Source organism: Aspergillus neoniger (genome assembly GCF_003184625.1).
Source record: "Aspergillus neoniger CBS 115656 unplaced genomic scaffold BO87scaffold_21, whole genome shotgun sequence".
Classification (NCBI taxonomy): Eukaryota; Fungi; Ascomycota; class Eurotiomycetes; order Eurotiales; family Aspergillaceae; genus Aspergillus; species Aspergillus neoniger.
Window position 1 is genome coordinate 626691 of NW_020291149.1, and position 15501 is coordinate 642191.

Below are 15501 nucleotides of genomic sequence, written 5' to 3' on the forward strand. Positions count from 1 at the left end.
TGAGGATGAACTTGAGTTACGGGCTACCCAGGTCATCCAAGAAAAATATTCGTTTGCTACTGATGAACCAAATATACCTGCCGAGCATGGCATATTGGAGCGTGTTGAGTGTTACAATTTCATGTGCCATGACCATTTTTATGTTGATCTAGGCCCTCTAATCAACTTTATCGTGGGCAAAAATGGTAGCGGCAAGAGTGCAGTCCTCACGGCCATTACTCTTTGCTTAGGGGGTAAGGCATCTACTACCAATCGAGGCCAGAGTCTAAAAAGCTTCATCAAGGAAGGCAAAGAGTAAGCGATACCCGAACCCTCTCGTGAATAGTTCTAATGTTGCAGTGAAGGCATGCAACCATTGTTGTGCGAATCAAGAACCAAGGAGATGGCGCTTATATGCCAGATGATTATGGCAAGTTTATCACTATAGAACGCCACTTCTCCAGAAATGGCACAAGTGGGTTCAAGATAAGATCAGAAAATGGCCGTATCATGTCCACCAAGAAGTCAGAGCTCGATGCCATCATTGACTATTTCACCCTGCAATTCGACAACCCAATGAATGTCCTCTCCCAGGATATGGCCCGCCAATTCATCGGCTCATCAAGTCCTAGTGAGAAATACAAGTTTTTTGTGAAGGGCGTCCAACTCGAGCAGCTCGATCAAGATTATCGGTTAATTGAGGAATCCGGTGACCAAATCGAGGAGAAACTGAGGGGCCGGGAACAGGATATAGCGATATTGCAAAGTAGGAAGGAAACTGCGAAACGAAAGCTTGATATTTCCAACCAACATGACTCCCTGCGGAAGCGGATCAGGAATGTTCGAAATCAAATGGCCTGGGCTCAGGTGGAGGAACAAGAAAGGGTATCTTTATATCTTCCCAAATCATCCATTACGTTTCTGACAGCCAACAGATAAGGGACTCTTTAGACGAAGAACTTCTTGCGGCAGACAACCAGATCGCAGCTGACGAAGCTGGTTTGACCAATTTTGATGTTACTATTAACGCGGCTGCAGCTGAGCTTGAGGCCGCCGCGGGATCTGTTCGCCAAGCTAATGCGAAGCGAGGCCAGGTCCAAGATGAGAAAGACGAAATCCAAGCGAGGTGGGATGCGCAAATGACTGAGCGTCATGGACTGCAGGTATGATTCGTAAACACCTTGCATTCACATGAAGAGCATTTTAATGTTATCTCTAGGCCGAACAACGCCGGATCAGAGAATATCTCAAGGCAGCAGAAGAAAGAATAGCTACTACTCAACGGAGTATTGACGAAGAGAACCGGCGTTTAGCCGAGATTAGCGGCGGTAGCTTTACTCGAAAGCAGGAGGAACTTGAGCGAGCAAAAGAAGAAGCCTCCCAAGCCCGTGCTCAGTATGAGGAACATAGTAGCGACCGTGACCGTCTATTCCATGACATAAACGAGGCTGAAGAAAAAGTTCGGGAAGCCGAAGGGCCAGTCGATAAAATCAGGGCCGATGTCAAGGAGGCTGAATCGCTTTTGTCAACCCTGGAAAGGGAAGGGGGTCCACAGAATTCTGGGTTTCACGAGAGAATGCCATTCCTTTTGAGAGCCATTGAACAAGAACGTTCATTTACTAATCGTCCTGTCGGGCCTCTTGGTCATTACGTGCGCCTGCTCAAGCCAGAGTGGTCTTCGATTCTTGAGAACGCATTCGGCACCACGCTGAACAGCTTTGTGGTAACTTCACCCAGGGACTCGAAGATTCTCTTCCAGATCATGAGGAGAGTTAACTGGTGAGTTTTCTATCTTCGTCACAAACTTGATATCTCTGACACTGCCGAAAGTGAGTGCCCCGTTCTGATAGGGAGTGATAAACACATCAATACTTCAGGCAATGAACCCGATTCTCAGTACGATACAGCCTTGCGGGTCCTTGAGGTGAGGAACTTCTATAAGCGCCATCATGGGGAGTCTGGTCGGACTAATTCGCTTTTAGTTTGATAACGAGTGGGTTCGTGGACAGTTGATCATCAACCATCATGTAGAAAAGATGCTGCTTATTGAGAACTTGGAAGAAGCATCTTCTGTTCTCTTTGATGGGCAACAGCCTAGAAACGTTAAACGTTGTTATTGCATTGACCAAACAAACAGACGCAGGGGTATTCATCTTTCTTTTAGCAGGACTGGTGAACCAAGCCAAGCACCAGTCCCAGCCTACAAGGGGTCTCCGCGAATGAGGTCTGATCGGGAATCTCAAATTAAGTGAATAATATCTATCGTTCGACAAGGCCCCCTGCTAGTGCTAACAACTTCTTTAGGGTACAGCAGAGTGTCGTGGCAGATCTAAAGCAGGACCTTAGCCGTCACGAACAAGAGCTTCGGTCTGCTCGGTCTCGGCTGGAAAGCTGCAAGCAAGCCCGTCAAAAACACGACCGAAGGTCAAACGAACTAAGAATTGCAGCACAGAGAATGGAAGACCGTGTCGAAGAGTTGATGGATGCGCTTGACAGGGAGGCTCCCGAGGATGGGCGCCTCGACGGGCTTCGGACCACACTGCAAGAGGCAGAAGAGGAAAGGCACCTTAATGAAGGATCTTTGAATGACGCCACCGATGCTATGGAGGCCATGATGAAAAAACTGAAAGCAATCAAGCAAGAGCTCGCGGCCAAAGACGCTGAGATTGCCATCGTACAGGAAGAGCTCAAAGTTGCTCAGGATGCGGAACGCAAGGCTGATGAAGAGCGCCGAAAGAGGATAAATGATAAGAACGCAGCAGCAGAAAGAATCGAGGATCGCAAGCGGAACAGAGATAGAGTCAAGAACAAGCGAGATGAGATCGCGGTACGTATCGTTGACTTCAGCGAAAAGGCAAATATAATCTGTGACCGAGTTGCCATCGAGGAAGGTGAAACAGCGGCTAGTCTGGACAGAAAACTCGAACGACTTCACAACGACATCAAGCGCTACGAGCAACAGTCAGTATAATCATATGTCTACAAGTATGAAGCGCTAATCATTGCGTAGGTTGGGAGCATCTCGCGACGAGTTACTTGCTGAGGTCACAAAGGCTAGCGAAGCCTATGATCGAGCTTTGAAGCGAGTAGAGGAGTTTAGGTTGTTGGCCGAAGTACGTACAGACCTCTCCCCTTCTCCCCATGAAACATCCAGTTGCTGACATAAAAGCAAGGTTCTGAAGGCGACACTGAATGTCCGCAAAAACCGCTGGCTAATTTTTAGATCACACATTTCATCCCGTGCCAAGGCACAATTCACTTACCTTCTGAGTGAAAGAAGCTTCAGAGGTCGGCTTCTGACCGATCATGAGGGCAAGCTTCTGGACTTACAAGTATGTTTGCTCTTGGCCGTCATTGTTGCTACAGTACTCTGACAGCGCTTCATAGGTGGAACCGGACATCACAAAAGACAGCGCTGGTCGTGGTGCGAAGACACTTTCTGGCGGCGAGAAGTCATTTTCTCAAGTATGTCTGTTATTGGCATTGTGGGAGGCTATGGGGTCTCCAATTCGTTGCTTAGATGAATTGTAAGTTATCCAGAACCTTCAACAAGTCCTGTAGCTGACACGAATTCTCTAGCGATGTGTATATGGATCACATTAACAGGAAGATGGCTATCGATATGCTTGTATGTCGGACTTATCACGCTCAATCTGTACGTGCTAACGGGCCTATAAGATGCTAGCTGCCAGACGGTCGATAGGACGGCAATTCATTCTTATTACCCCGGGGTCAAGATCAGAAATTACTCTGGCGCCTGACGTCTGTGTAAAGGAGTACGTCTGTGAACGAGATTGCTTGAACTGCAGCTAACATGGTCCCTATAGGTTGGCGGAGCCCGAGAGGGGTCAGACAAGACTAACGTTTTCACGGTAGTTTTCAGTGGCTGTTGCATCACTGGACTTCATTTCCTACTCTATTCTCACCCAGACTATCCATTCTCTGTCCCTTTTTTGAGGAGGGGGGGGGGGGGGGTTTGCGGGGCGCTTTGGTCCGTTTCCTTCAACCTCACTGCATATCCTCTTTATGCATCAACGGTTTTCATCTACTTTCTAGAGACCTTTCATGCAGTAACCAGTTTCCCTCGTTCTTCTTGCGGGCCATAGGATAAGACCGGGAAAATTATGGCCTGGGCACGGTATACTGCCGCATTTGCTATACTTGAGACACTATATGGAGGGATAAGATCGTCTTCCGCAGTGGGAGAAAATCAAAATCCGTGTCTCACTAGCAGAATCTTTGAAAACCCGGGGTTAGAGCAAAGCAATATGTCAAGCCTAGAGCCTTGGCAAATTGATGAATCCGATAGTAGATGAAATATCTAAGCAGTTGCTAGCCTAGATAAGAACTCAAGATTTCAATGTATTGAACCCGGCGTTGTAAAGCAGCCCAATGTTAGTAGAGTCGGTCTTTGCGGTGTGGAGTAACTAGTAGTTACCGCCTACGTATGTGCCTAGGTACCTTAAGTAAGACTGCCACATGACCCGTGCTGCGGAAGCTGCTGTTCCGTATTTATGTGTATGATGCGTATTATTCACCACTCCCACCACCACATTGAAGTTTTCCATCCTCTTTCCACTTCACTTTCTACGATAAGCCATTCGCCTTTCACTCTGTGCGAGTCAAATCCGTCAAATAAAATTCCTCAAACCCAATCCAACACCTAATCTTAGGATCGGCTACCCATACGTCCGAATTGTTCGAATCGCAGCCCACATCCGTGGCACCCACCCAGTTCTGTCTTCCCGAGTTTCGTTCCTGACGTCCAACCAAACGGCCCGCACACAGGCACTTCACATCAAGTCGCTGTCAAGTTTCCAGTTGACGATTCAATCATCAGAGGCCCCTCAAATACACCCTTGTCTCTTTTATCTCTAAGCATAGCTCTTTTCGTCCTCATTCGGCTCCGAGCGGCCTCATTATATTGGGAACGGAAGCACAATCTTTGCATCCGGCCAACTCATTCACCTCACCACCTTGTGTTGTCCACCCGACTTCCGGTCTTCTCGAAGATAGGATTTCCCAACATTAAGTACTTTGATTTATATCATTTCCCTCGTGAGATCACACAGGCTAATGTATTTCAGACTTGGATCGAGCTAGTAATCATCACTGTCTGTCCCATCGCATTTGAGTGTTCCGCAACATATATTTGGAGGAAGAACAAGCAACCTACCCCACCTGAATTCCAATATTACCTCTTTCTACACCTGATCACCATGACCGACGCCTTGGCCTCTCAGCTGAATAACACTACTTTAGGGTACATTCACCGTCACACGCTGGTTTATCCATATGATGAGGCTAACTTGAACACTTCGAAGGGATGCGAGCTCAGACGCGAAGTGGAAGGAGCAATTGAATGTCCCTGCCAAAGATGCAAGACCACAAACTGAGGTTCGTCTGAATCATGAACAATGGGTATGGATGTTGATTGCAATCTAATGCGGCTTAGGATGTGACTGCTACGAAAGGCTTGGAATTCGAAGACTTCTACATCAAACGCGAACTGATGATGGGTATATTCGAAGCTGGTTTCGAAAAGCCTTCTCCAATTCAGGAAGAGACGATACCAGTCGCTCTTACAGGCAGGGATATCTTGGCGCGAGCCAAGAATGGCACAGGAAAAACAGCAGCTTTCGTTATTCCTACCTTGGAGCGCATCAATCCTAAAAGCACCAAGACACAAGCCCTTATCCTTGTTCCTACAAGAGAGCTGGCGCTCCAAACGTCACATGTCTGCAAAACTTTGGGAAAGCACCTCGGTATCAATGTTATGGTCACCACAGGAGGTACCGGCTTGATGGATGACATTATTCGGCTGAACGATGCAGTCCATATCCTCGTTGGAACCCCAGGGAGAGTCCTGGACCTGGCCAGCAAAGGGGTTGCTGACCTCTCCGAGTGTCCTACATTTGTTATGGACGAGGCTGATAAGTTGCTGTCACCTGAATTTACTCCAGTCATCGAGCAACTACTATCATTCCATCCTAAAGACCGCCAAGTAATGCTTTTCAGCGCCACCTTCCCGCTTATTGTGAAGTCATTCAAGGTATGCTCCGTGCATGGAGATATCAATCACATGGATGCTGATATTCTTAGGACAAACACATGCGCAATCCGTACGAGATCAATCTCATGGACGAGCTCACTCTCCGTGGAATCACGCAGTATTATGCCTTTGTTGAGGAAAAGCAGAAGGTCCACTGCTTGAACACACTCTTCTCCAAGTTACAAATCAATCAATCTATTATCTTCTGCAATTCTACCAACCGTGTCGAGTTGCTCGCTAAGAAGATAACGGAACTGGGTTATTCTTGCTTCTACTCCCATGCCAGAATGCTTCAGCAGCATCGCAATCGGGTGTTCCACGACTTCAGGAATGGTGTTTGCCGGAACCTTGTTTGCTCGGATTTGTTAACTCGAGGTATTGACATTCAAGCCGTCAATGTTGTCATAAATTTTGATTTTCCGAAGAACGCCGAGACTTACCTGCACCGAATTGGTCGATCTGGCCGCTTTGGACATCTTGGTCTTGCTATCAACCTTATCAATTGGGAAGACCGGTTCAATCTATATAAGATTGAGCAGGAACTTGGAACTGAGATCCAGCCAATTCCACAAAACATCGACAAGAAGCTTTACGTCTATGACTCACCGGACACAATTCCACGCCCTATTGCCAATCCATCCCAGCCCCAGATTACTGCCCAAGCTGCGAATGCAAACATTGGTGAGCGTCGTCACAACCACCATATGAATGGTGGGCAGTACCAATATGGTAGGGGCCGGGGCTCTTACCGCGGAGGCCGTGGACAAGGCCAGCGTCGCAACATGCAGAACGAAACCAAGTTTGGCACTCAAGGACAGTCGAGCGGCAAGTCCCACCCAACGCAAGTGTCATAGACATAGGATCATGTGCTTCTCTGTCTCTTATCTTTCCACTTTTTACTCATATCTTGCATGTTTCCTTGCCTTTCTATCATATTTCAAGTTCATTGTTCTGTTAGCTTTCTTTTCTTCCCCCCCCACCCCCTTTTTCTTTTCTCTTCAACCTCTCCCAGGTCTTTTTTTCGTTTGGAGAGGCCAGGTTGCAAGTGACTACGGTAGCTTGTTCAAGCACTACAAATTCATTCTTTCTGTCATCGTTGCTGCATTCAATTGCCCGATATCATATCAACTATGATCTATGATAACGTTTGAAGAACTGTATTATAACGCATGCTCTCCCTTCTCTCTCCGTTCCGTGTACCTCTTCGGCCGCCTCACTTCCCGCTTCCTACCATCTTATCCTATACCTTACCCCACCCTCTTCTTCACTTCGCCACGCCAAAGCACTATGTACCTGCATTAGACGGTATGCACTTGGTACGGTGAGCACCATTATTGGCCTTCTGGCTTCCTTCCATGTACATAATTCCTTCTGCTCCACACCAGATGTTTCGATTCACGGTTTCGGGGCGTTTCCGGGCTTGAATTTCGACCTTCTTCTCTTGGCGTTTGAAGGTCTCTTTTAACTAACAGGTGGGTATTTTACTGATCAAATTCGATAGCCGCACGGCTATCCCGTCATTGCATATGCGTTATACGACTTCGAATCTTTAGGGTGAATGATGCGCCGAGTTGAAACACTCCCGACATGCCTCTGAACCTTGGCTCAGTCATGACTACAACTATTTGCATAATTTGTGGTCTGCGATTTGCATTCGGCGCACTGCGTTAATGGAGTTTGTTATTATTTTGTGGCTTCATACAATAGCCATTGTCGGACCGAGTGATCTGGCCCTTTTCTCACGCGTCGCATCCTCTCGACCAGTCACCTAGCAGTACTTCCACCATCATAAACATCGCAGTTGGCATTTTTCACCACCTGCTGATGGGCGTCTTTGTGAAGTACAGCAGGGGCTCGACGTTCGTTCGGTCTCAAGGCACATGAATTGCTTTGTGTTCGCCGACTAGGAACTCAATCTGGCATTTCATATTGTCTCTGGCATCGGTGGCGCGAGTGTGATTAACAGCTGGGAAAGGGGATGGGGGGGAGGCAGGAGAGTTTGTGCGTTGATGTTATGCACAAAGGTGAAACGGGTGGGGATATCGCGGATTGAAGTGACAAACCCGAAGAAAAAGAGACGGGAAAAAAGAAAAAACCCCCCTTCTAGAAAAGAAAAGAAGTGGAAAAGAAAATGGCAGAAGCAAAGCACAAAATAAAAAAGAGAGAGAAAGAAAAAGAAAAAAAAAAATTAAAAACAAATGGGAAAACCCCCAGGGAGTGATTGATGCCGCCGGGTTCTCTCGGTTTTTAGAGCTTACAAACTATGTAGTGCCTAGCGGAATGGAATCTTTAATCCCTGGGAATCAACCATTATCATCTCGATGAATGTTGAACATACATCCCAAGTTACAATATGGGAAAGAGTGGTGAACGGTACTACGGAGCCCAGTTTAAGCTTAACTGATAATACTTTACTAATTACCTAAGGTCTACCCCACGTAACTGGGTGGGTTGCGGGAGTTGCTCTCGCCGAGCCCCGTATCCCTAGTATGACTCCTAGTGCTGAGCGACCCCCGGCGAATACACAGCAGTCGGCTAACAGACTTCCACACGGGTACTGCAGCAGATATCCTGGCAATGGCAACCTCCGAGAACGATAAGAGGCCTAAGGTTTGCTGCAATCCTCTTGGTACCCCAACCGTTCAACAACGTTTCTCCCTAACAAAGTATTAGCCCAGCAGCCTGCGGTCCATCATCGCAGGCTCTACTGCCGGTGCAATCGAGATCGGTAACCATTCTCTTATGATAAATTAGGATGCTGCTTGCTAATTCAATGGCAGCAATTACCTATCCGGCCGAATGTAAGACCTTTTCAGACCTGGACCTTTCAATTATCGGTTAACACCTGGCGCGCTCAGTTGCGAAAACCCGATCTCAGCTCAATCGCAGACTACCGGACGCAAAGAAACTCCCATGGCCGCCATTTGGGGCACAATGGTACGCTGGGTGCACAACTTTGATTATAGGGAATTCACTCAAGGCAGGAATTCGTGAGTCCATCCTGTTCCACCGAAACGATCTTGTAGCGGTAGAGTCACTTATGCTGAGATCTATCTTCAAAAAGGCTTCGTCGCCTTCGATTGGTTGAAGTCACTTTTGCAGGATGAAAACGGCAAGATTTCTGGACCAAGAACAGTCATCGCAGGTTTCGGCGCAGGATTTACAGAGTCATTGCTAGCCGTTACTCCATTTGAGAGCATCAAAACACAATTGTCCGTTAAGTTCTGACCCTCATCGTACCATCGTACTGGGCCATAGCTTCTGCTGCGGATTGTACGAATAGAACTAACTGCGTCTGATGTCAATGAATACTGCAGGATCGATGATCGCAAATCACAAAATCCTCGCATGCGTGGATTCTTACATGGCAGTAAAGTGATCTTTCAGGAGCGGGGTGTTCGCGGTTTCTTTCAAGGCTTCGTCCCTACGACTGCACGACAGGCTGCCAACTCAGCTGTTAGGTTTTCGAGCTACACAATGTTGAAGCAAATGGCCCAGGGTTATGTCGCTCCAGGTGAGAAGTTGGGAACCGCGAGCACTTTCGCTCTGGGAGGCATTGCAGGCCTCATCACTGTGTACGCCTACCTACCCCTCGGGTATTGCTTACGATCATTATACTAACACTCTTGTGTGATAGCTATGTTACGCAACCTCTTGATACTGTCAAGACAAGGTATGTATCTGGCAGGCCGGGGATGCATCAATTTCAAAGTAGCCGTACTCTGACACAACAGCAGGATGCAATCGCTGGAAGCCAGCAAGAACTACAAGAACAGTTTTGTCTGCGCTGCGCGTATTTTCAAGGACGAAGGCATCTTCACCTTCTGGTCTGGTGCTGTCCCACGGCTAGCGAGATTGATTATGAGCGGAGGCATAGTGTTTACGATGTTCGTGCTAAAACACCCCTTTCGCTGAGTGTGCATGCAACTAACCCTCTTACAGGTACGAGAAAACCATGGATGCTTTGGATGGTCTCGATCCGGAAAGGCGATACATTTGATGGGGAGCACTTTGGCCAGTAGGTGCGACACATGGTGAGAAACACCATTACTATTCGGAATGCCCGATGCGTGTGAATTTATAGTGTGCCATATGATATGACTGTATCTACATCATGCCTATAAGCGAATAGCTGTCTTTTCGATACCTTGACCCTAACGCGGTTGGGCACGCAGTCCTTCTTTATCTTGGACTGATTCTTCAACAGCCAAGGCCTCTATTTCGCGCTCGACGAGCCATGTCCGTACGCTTTCCATTACGGTTTCTAGGCCCTCGCCACCATCGAGAACACTATCCAGGTTGTGTATGGTGAGGCCGCTGCGATGGTCTGTGCAGCGATTCTGACCGTAATTGTAAGTCCGGATCTTGTCACCGCGTCCCATTCGAGCAACACCGCCCATTGCTCCTCTCCTTAGGTTAACCAATTCCTGTTCTCGGGCTTCTCGTCTTGCTTCAGCTATTCTCGCCCGTAAAACCTGCCAAGCCTTCTTTCGATTGGCATGTTGGGAACGTGAATCTTGCATGGAGACAACGGTTCCCGTTGGTATATGGGTTAATCGAATAGCTGACTCGGTTTTGTTGACGTGCTGACCGCCTGCGCCACCGGCTCGCATCTTCTCTGTGCGAACCTCTTGAGGATCCACATAGTAGTCGCTGTTTGGGTCCTCGAAATTGAGTGAACTATCCAGGCCGCTCCCGGAGTCTGGAAAACTAGGAAGTATCATCACACTAACGGCACTGGTATGTGTGCGGCCCTTCGCCTCGGTGGCGGGAACCCTCTGTACTCTATGGACTCCCGACTCCGTTCTCAGGATGTCATAGGCCCCATCCGCGTCAACTTCCAGGACCGCTTCACTCAATCGGTCTTGCGCAGGGCCGTCTGCAACATCCTGTTTTATGAGGCTATACCTGAGACCACGACGGGAACAGAAGGCGATATACATCCTCAAAACCTCAAAAGCAAAAAGACCAGCCTCGTCACCACCTGCGCCGGGGCGTATTTCGAGCAAACATGGGAGGTCTGCGAATGGGTGGCGAGGTATAAGGGCCTTCTTCAGATTATCCGCTATGGCAGGTAGCGCGACCTTGCTGCTCTCCAAATCTTCAGCTGCAAGCGACCTCAGCTCAGCATCGGTTTCCGGGTCATTAAGCAATGACAAAAGTTCAGATATAGACTGCAATTTGTCAATAAAGCTCAGTACATAAACACATTGGAGAAAAACATACACTATTTGCGTGTTCCCACTCTTTTAAGGTACTTGCGATTGGCGCAAGTTCACCCACTCTTTTGGCAAGTTTCGCATCGAAGACCTCGGCCAAATGAGCGGAGAGTGTGGAATGTTCATTGGTCAGAGAACGAGCGCGTGCTAAGAGGGCTTGTGAAATGCCGGCGGAATCTACATCGGACCATATTAGTTTATTGCTAGACAATGAAGCAGACATAGATATAAAGGTATAGCAGACCAGTTTTTAGGCCGCGCCGTTGTAGAAACGGACGGGGATTGGAGCCAATCCTAGCAGCAGACCGCACGAAACATCGAGCGCATATCCAGGGCGCGTTGAACATGTTCTATCGAGCTGTGATTGAATAAACCATGCTCGTTGGTCCCGACTCGAGAAAACCAGCTGCTGGAATCTCGGCTAGCTGGAGATTTGGGGCATGCGGAGGTTGTGATATGGCAAGTACGGATACGGGATTAACAGCTCCATACGGGAATCTAACGGATGGTAATGTTACCGTATGTAATGTTGTCGTAAAGGCCAGACTGGAAGAAGACGGTCATGGATCAAGCTTCCTTTTTCCTTCCCCTTCGACGAAGGACGATATAGTGTCTGTCCTGCCCGCTACTGTTGGCATTGATAATATGTGAAAGTGCTTTCTGACCTTTTCAGGGTCCCTCACGCTCTTTTTAACCTTCAAACCTCTGTCATCCATTTCATACTGACAATACGTCCTGACCTACTATGATACTTGCGCCATAACTTAATCCTGCTTCCATCGTCAAAGTCCCATTCCAGGTGTCTTACGGACTAGACGAACATGCACTTGCCTCTGACATCTCTTACGGTCTTTCTGGCCTTTTTTTCCGCTGGTCATGGCCTCCAATCTTCCCAGATTCCCTCTGACACCCCATTATCATCTTTGATCGCTTCTGCGAAAACTCACCTTGCGGGTGGTTCCCCCCGCGAGGCCTTGATGTATTTTGATGCAGCTGTGTCCAGAGATCCCACAAATTATCTTACACTCTTTCAGAGAGGTGCTACCCATCTGTCCCTTGGTAAAAGCTCACTGGCTCTTGAGGACTTCGACCGGGTTCTCCAACTGAAGCCAGACTTCGAAAGCGCTCTTCTACAACGGGCACGACTGAGAGCCAGCTCTGCTGACTGGGCAGGTGCGTTGGATGATCTTGATAAGGCTGGTAAGGGGTCCACACCAGAGTATCAAGAACTCCGCGATTCGCGTGATGCTGCGTCTGCCGCGCTGGAAGCGGAAAGTCGCGGAGCCTGGGATGTCTGTGTAAGCCAGGCGAGTGTAGCTTTGTCCAAGGCAACCATGTCTTTGAGCCTGCGGCGGGCTCGGGCACATTGTCGCTTTGAGACTGGTGAAACAGAACAGGGAATCAGCGATCTTTTTCACGTGCTACAAATTCACCCGAGCTCCTTGGAGCCCTATCTACAGATATCATCTACACTTTTCTATGCCTTGGGAGACACAGACCGCGGTATCGCCCAAATACGCAAATGTCTACATTCTGACCCCGATTCCAAACCGTGCAATCGCCTTTACAGGAGGGAAAGGCAGCTCGTAAAACAGTTGCAAAAACTGGAGGACGCTCTGAATGCGCGAAAACACAATAACGCCATCAATATACTGGTAGGAGTCGGTAGTGAAGGCGGTCTTCTTGATGACGTGCGGAAGGATGCTGCACAGGCGAAGGAGGATGGTAATATCCACCCAAAAGCCCCGAGCAGCCTTTATGCCTCACTCGTCGAACGAACCTGCGACGTTTTCCGAGAGGTTTGTGGGACACCTAACCCCTGCTGAACATCACCCTTTCCGCGGTACATGACTAAATCTCGTATCGCTTCTAGGCGCAAATGCCCAAGCGGGCTAGTTCCTACTGCTCTGAGTCTCTAACTTTCGATCCCAATTCTTTACCAGCGCTGCTCCTCGAGAGTCAGCAAGCTATTGACGAGGATCGATTTGATGATGCTATACGGTTGCTAAATCAAGCCAAGGAACATCATTCCAGTTCGATGGAAGTTCAGACCCTGTTGCAGAAGGCCCAAGTTCTACAGAAACGCTCCAAGCAGAAAGACTACTACAAGGTTTTGGGTGTGAGCCGTGATGCGGACGAGAGGACCATCAAGCGTGCTTATCGGCAGCTTACGAAACAGCATCACCCTGATAAGGCCATTTCCCAGGGTGTTACCAAGGAGGAGGCTGAGAAGAAAATGGCCTCAATTAATGAAGCTTACGAGGTACTATCAGATCCTGAATTGCGATCCCGGTACGACAGCGGCGATGACCCCAATGACCCCGAGTCACAAAGGGGCCGGCCTTTTCAGGGGAGTCCGTTTGGGCCAGGCGGACAATTTTTCTTCCAGCAGGGCGGCGGTCAGCAATTCAAGTTTTCGGGTCAGGGCTTCAACTTTCCCGGCGGGTTTCCTTTCCGCTAATGTTGGGGTCTGGACTTCCAACTGCTGGAGGAATATACTGTACTTAAGTCATGCACCTTTTGTTTCTGTTCCAGTCTGTTTCGGGACTGGCAATCATTTTGTGCCTTAGCCATACCCTGGTCTTCTAATACAAGGCAATACTGTGTCTCAAGAAGCGTATTCATAAACATTCTGATGTCTCGCATTCGAGTAAACTGGACCTGGTTGATTTTGTTTCGATACGGATTGGCCTTGTGCTCTTCTCTACGTTCGTTCCATCCTTGCTCATCTTTCTGGGCGGTCTGTTAGGGGAACGTAGCTAACCTGGAACACCTTTTCTTTGCGGACTGAACCATCCTCTCTTTTTTCAACTACCCAAATATACTGTCCTCCCCCCAGCCCAAAGCTAGCCTCATCATCCTCCGCATCGACGGGTATGAACATTCGCCCTGGTGCGCGGAGCTGCTCGATGAGTACGGGGTGAAGGTGATGTGCGGCCGCGCCAACATGGATGGCGTCGTACGGTGCACCTTCTTTCCAGCCCAGACGACCATCGGCTGTAATGAATTTCACCCTTCCCGAGTCAAGAAAGCTACTCCCCTCTTTTGATTTGCGCATGTTGGTCTGTGCCAGTTCCACCAACTCCGGAATGTGGTCTACACCTATAACCTGGCCATCGGCTTCGCTTGTGGACGAAGGACTCACGACGAGGTTTGCAAGCACGTGGGTGAGGTAACCCGAGCCAGATCCGATGTCTAGCACACGCGAGCCTGGCTTCAGATAGTCGATGAGGTATTCACAGGCATGTCCATGCATGTGGGGAGCAGATATGGTAGCTCCATGCCCGATGGGCTGCGGTGAATCGGAGTATGGCCTTGAGGGCGCATAGTGGGCGCGATCAACCTTGCACTTTGGTTAGAAACGCCATTTCACCCAGAAAGCAGGAATGTTGTCAGGTCTTCCAGTGCCCTTTAAGAGGCAGACATGTGGCTAGGCGTGAAAGAATGGGGGCGGGGAGAAGGGGGTGAACCTTTCCCTCCGTTTGGGGTCCGGCGATTGTGTCAAGCAGGGGTAGGCACTGGCCGCAGTGTTTTGACAGTGTGTGAAGTCCAGGGATAGGAGCTACTACTCACGCCTAGCATGGCATTCTTCACTCTTTCATCTTTTATCAGACCCGTCTTAAACAGATTCGCGATGAGCTCGCTATTCGTGGAGCCGGAGCAATACCAAGCCATTGATAGGGACCTTTGCAGGAGCTTCTTAGGTAATGAGGATACTCTTATGGGTGTCTTTTTTGGCATGTAGCGTGCGACTGGTTTCTTTTACTTTAATCCGAGACAGCAGGCAGTGCCCGTCGCAGATGCCAATATCGGACCTGGCCTGTAGATGAGATCACTAGGCAAGCAAGTGTTAAGCTGCAGGTACGCTGCTTTTCACAGGAGCCGTTCACATGATGGTCGTAGCCTTAGGTAGCTATGACGCCATGCTAAACCGCCTCCGGTCACGTGTATGTACCCGGGGTTGAACCCCTTCAGTGTCTGGGAAGAAGGGGCACACCGGGGAGCTAATGTATTATCGGTTGCTTTGTACGGGATAGGCGGGCAGGTATGGTATATTGTATCATGCGGTGGAGTATTTAGAATATGGGCCCTTATATGTGACGGTATTTGTTCACTGGTTGGTGTATCACCATTTCATGGTACAGATGTATGTCTATACATATGAATATATATAAACTCGGGTATCGAGAACTACACCCATGCTCGGAGTCCATGTAATACATATTATACACTGAATACACGCGAAAATAA

At 48.6% G+C, this 15501-nt stretch overlaps 5 protein-coding genes across 5 annotated transcripts; 3 read left to right on the forward strand and 2 right to left on the reverse strand.

Moving 5' to 3' along the window:
* Positions 1-121: 121 nt before the first annotated feature.
* BO87DRAFT_398139 (DNA repair protein SMC6) lies at positions 122-6885 on the forward strand (the record flags this gene model as incomplete). Its single annotated transcript, XM_025625353.1, has 16 exons — positions 122-294; positions 345-864; positions 915-1142; positions 1199-1758; positions 1834-1903; positions 1962-2227; positions 2284-2940; positions 2990-3065; positions 3153-3227; positions 3367-3506; positions 3559-3607; positions 3658-3759; positions 5013-5093; positions 5326-5376; positions 5435-6031; positions 6211-6885. 16 exons carry the CDS (start codon positions 122-124, stop codon positions 6883-6885), a joined length of 4320 nt encoding a protein of 1439 aa, XP_025478646.1.
* A 1723-nt stretch (positions 6886-8608) lies between these two features.
* Positions 8609-10031, forward strand: BO87DRAFT_311498 (putative mitochondrial tricarboxylate transporter (Ctp); the record flags this gene model as incomplete). Its single annotated transcript, XM_025619546.1, has 9 exons — positions 8609-8641; positions 8705-8759; positions 8812-8832; positions 8890-9021; positions 9096-9243; positions 9349-9606; positions 9669-9704; positions 9766-9918; positions 9974-10031. The coding sequence occupies 9 exons, from the start codon at positions 8609-8611 to the stop codon at positions 10029-10031; spliced, it is 894 nt and encodes a 297-aa protein (XP_025478647.1).
* A 65-nt stretch (positions 10032-10096) lies between these two features.
* BO87DRAFT_361728 (putative mitochondrial translation release factor (RF-1)) lies at positions 10097-11704 on the reverse strand. Its single transcript, XM_025621598.1, has 3 exons — positions 11495-11704; positions 11258-11427; positions 10097-11205 (listed from the first exon to the last, which is right to left on the reverse strand). The coding sequence occupies exons 1-3, from the start codon at positions 11595-11597 to the stop codon at positions 10186-10188; spliced, it is 1293 nt and encodes a 430-aa protein (XP_025478648.1). The 5' UTR covers positions 11598-11704; the 3' UTR covers positions 10097-10185.
* Positions 11705-11837: 133 nt separating this feature from the next.
* BO87DRAFT_95565 (DnaJ and TPR domain protein) lies at positions 11838-13843 on the forward strand. The gene is made up of 3 exons (XM_025629697.1): positions 11838-11861; positions 11924-13049; positions 13124-13843. The coding sequence occupies exons 2-3, from the start codon at positions 12072-12074 to the stop codon at positions 13709-13711; spliced, it is 1566 nt and encodes a 521-aa protein (XP_025478649.1). The 5' UTR covers positions 11838-11861; positions 11924-12071; the 3' UTR covers positions 13712-13843.
* Positions 13844-13870: 27 nt separating this feature from the next.
* On the reverse strand, positions 13871-15120 carry BO87DRAFT_377773 (protein-L-isoaspartate O-methyltransferase). Its single transcript, XM_025623635.1, has 2 exons — positions 14824-15120; positions 13871-14593 (listed from the first exon to the last, which is right to left on the reverse strand). Exons 1-2 carry the CDS (start codon positions 14923-14925, stop codon positions 13976-13978), a joined length of 720 nt encoding a protein of 239 aa, XP_025478650.1. The 5' UTR covers positions 14926-15120; the 3' UTR covers positions 13871-13975.
* Positions 15121-15501: the final 381 nt, after the last annotated feature.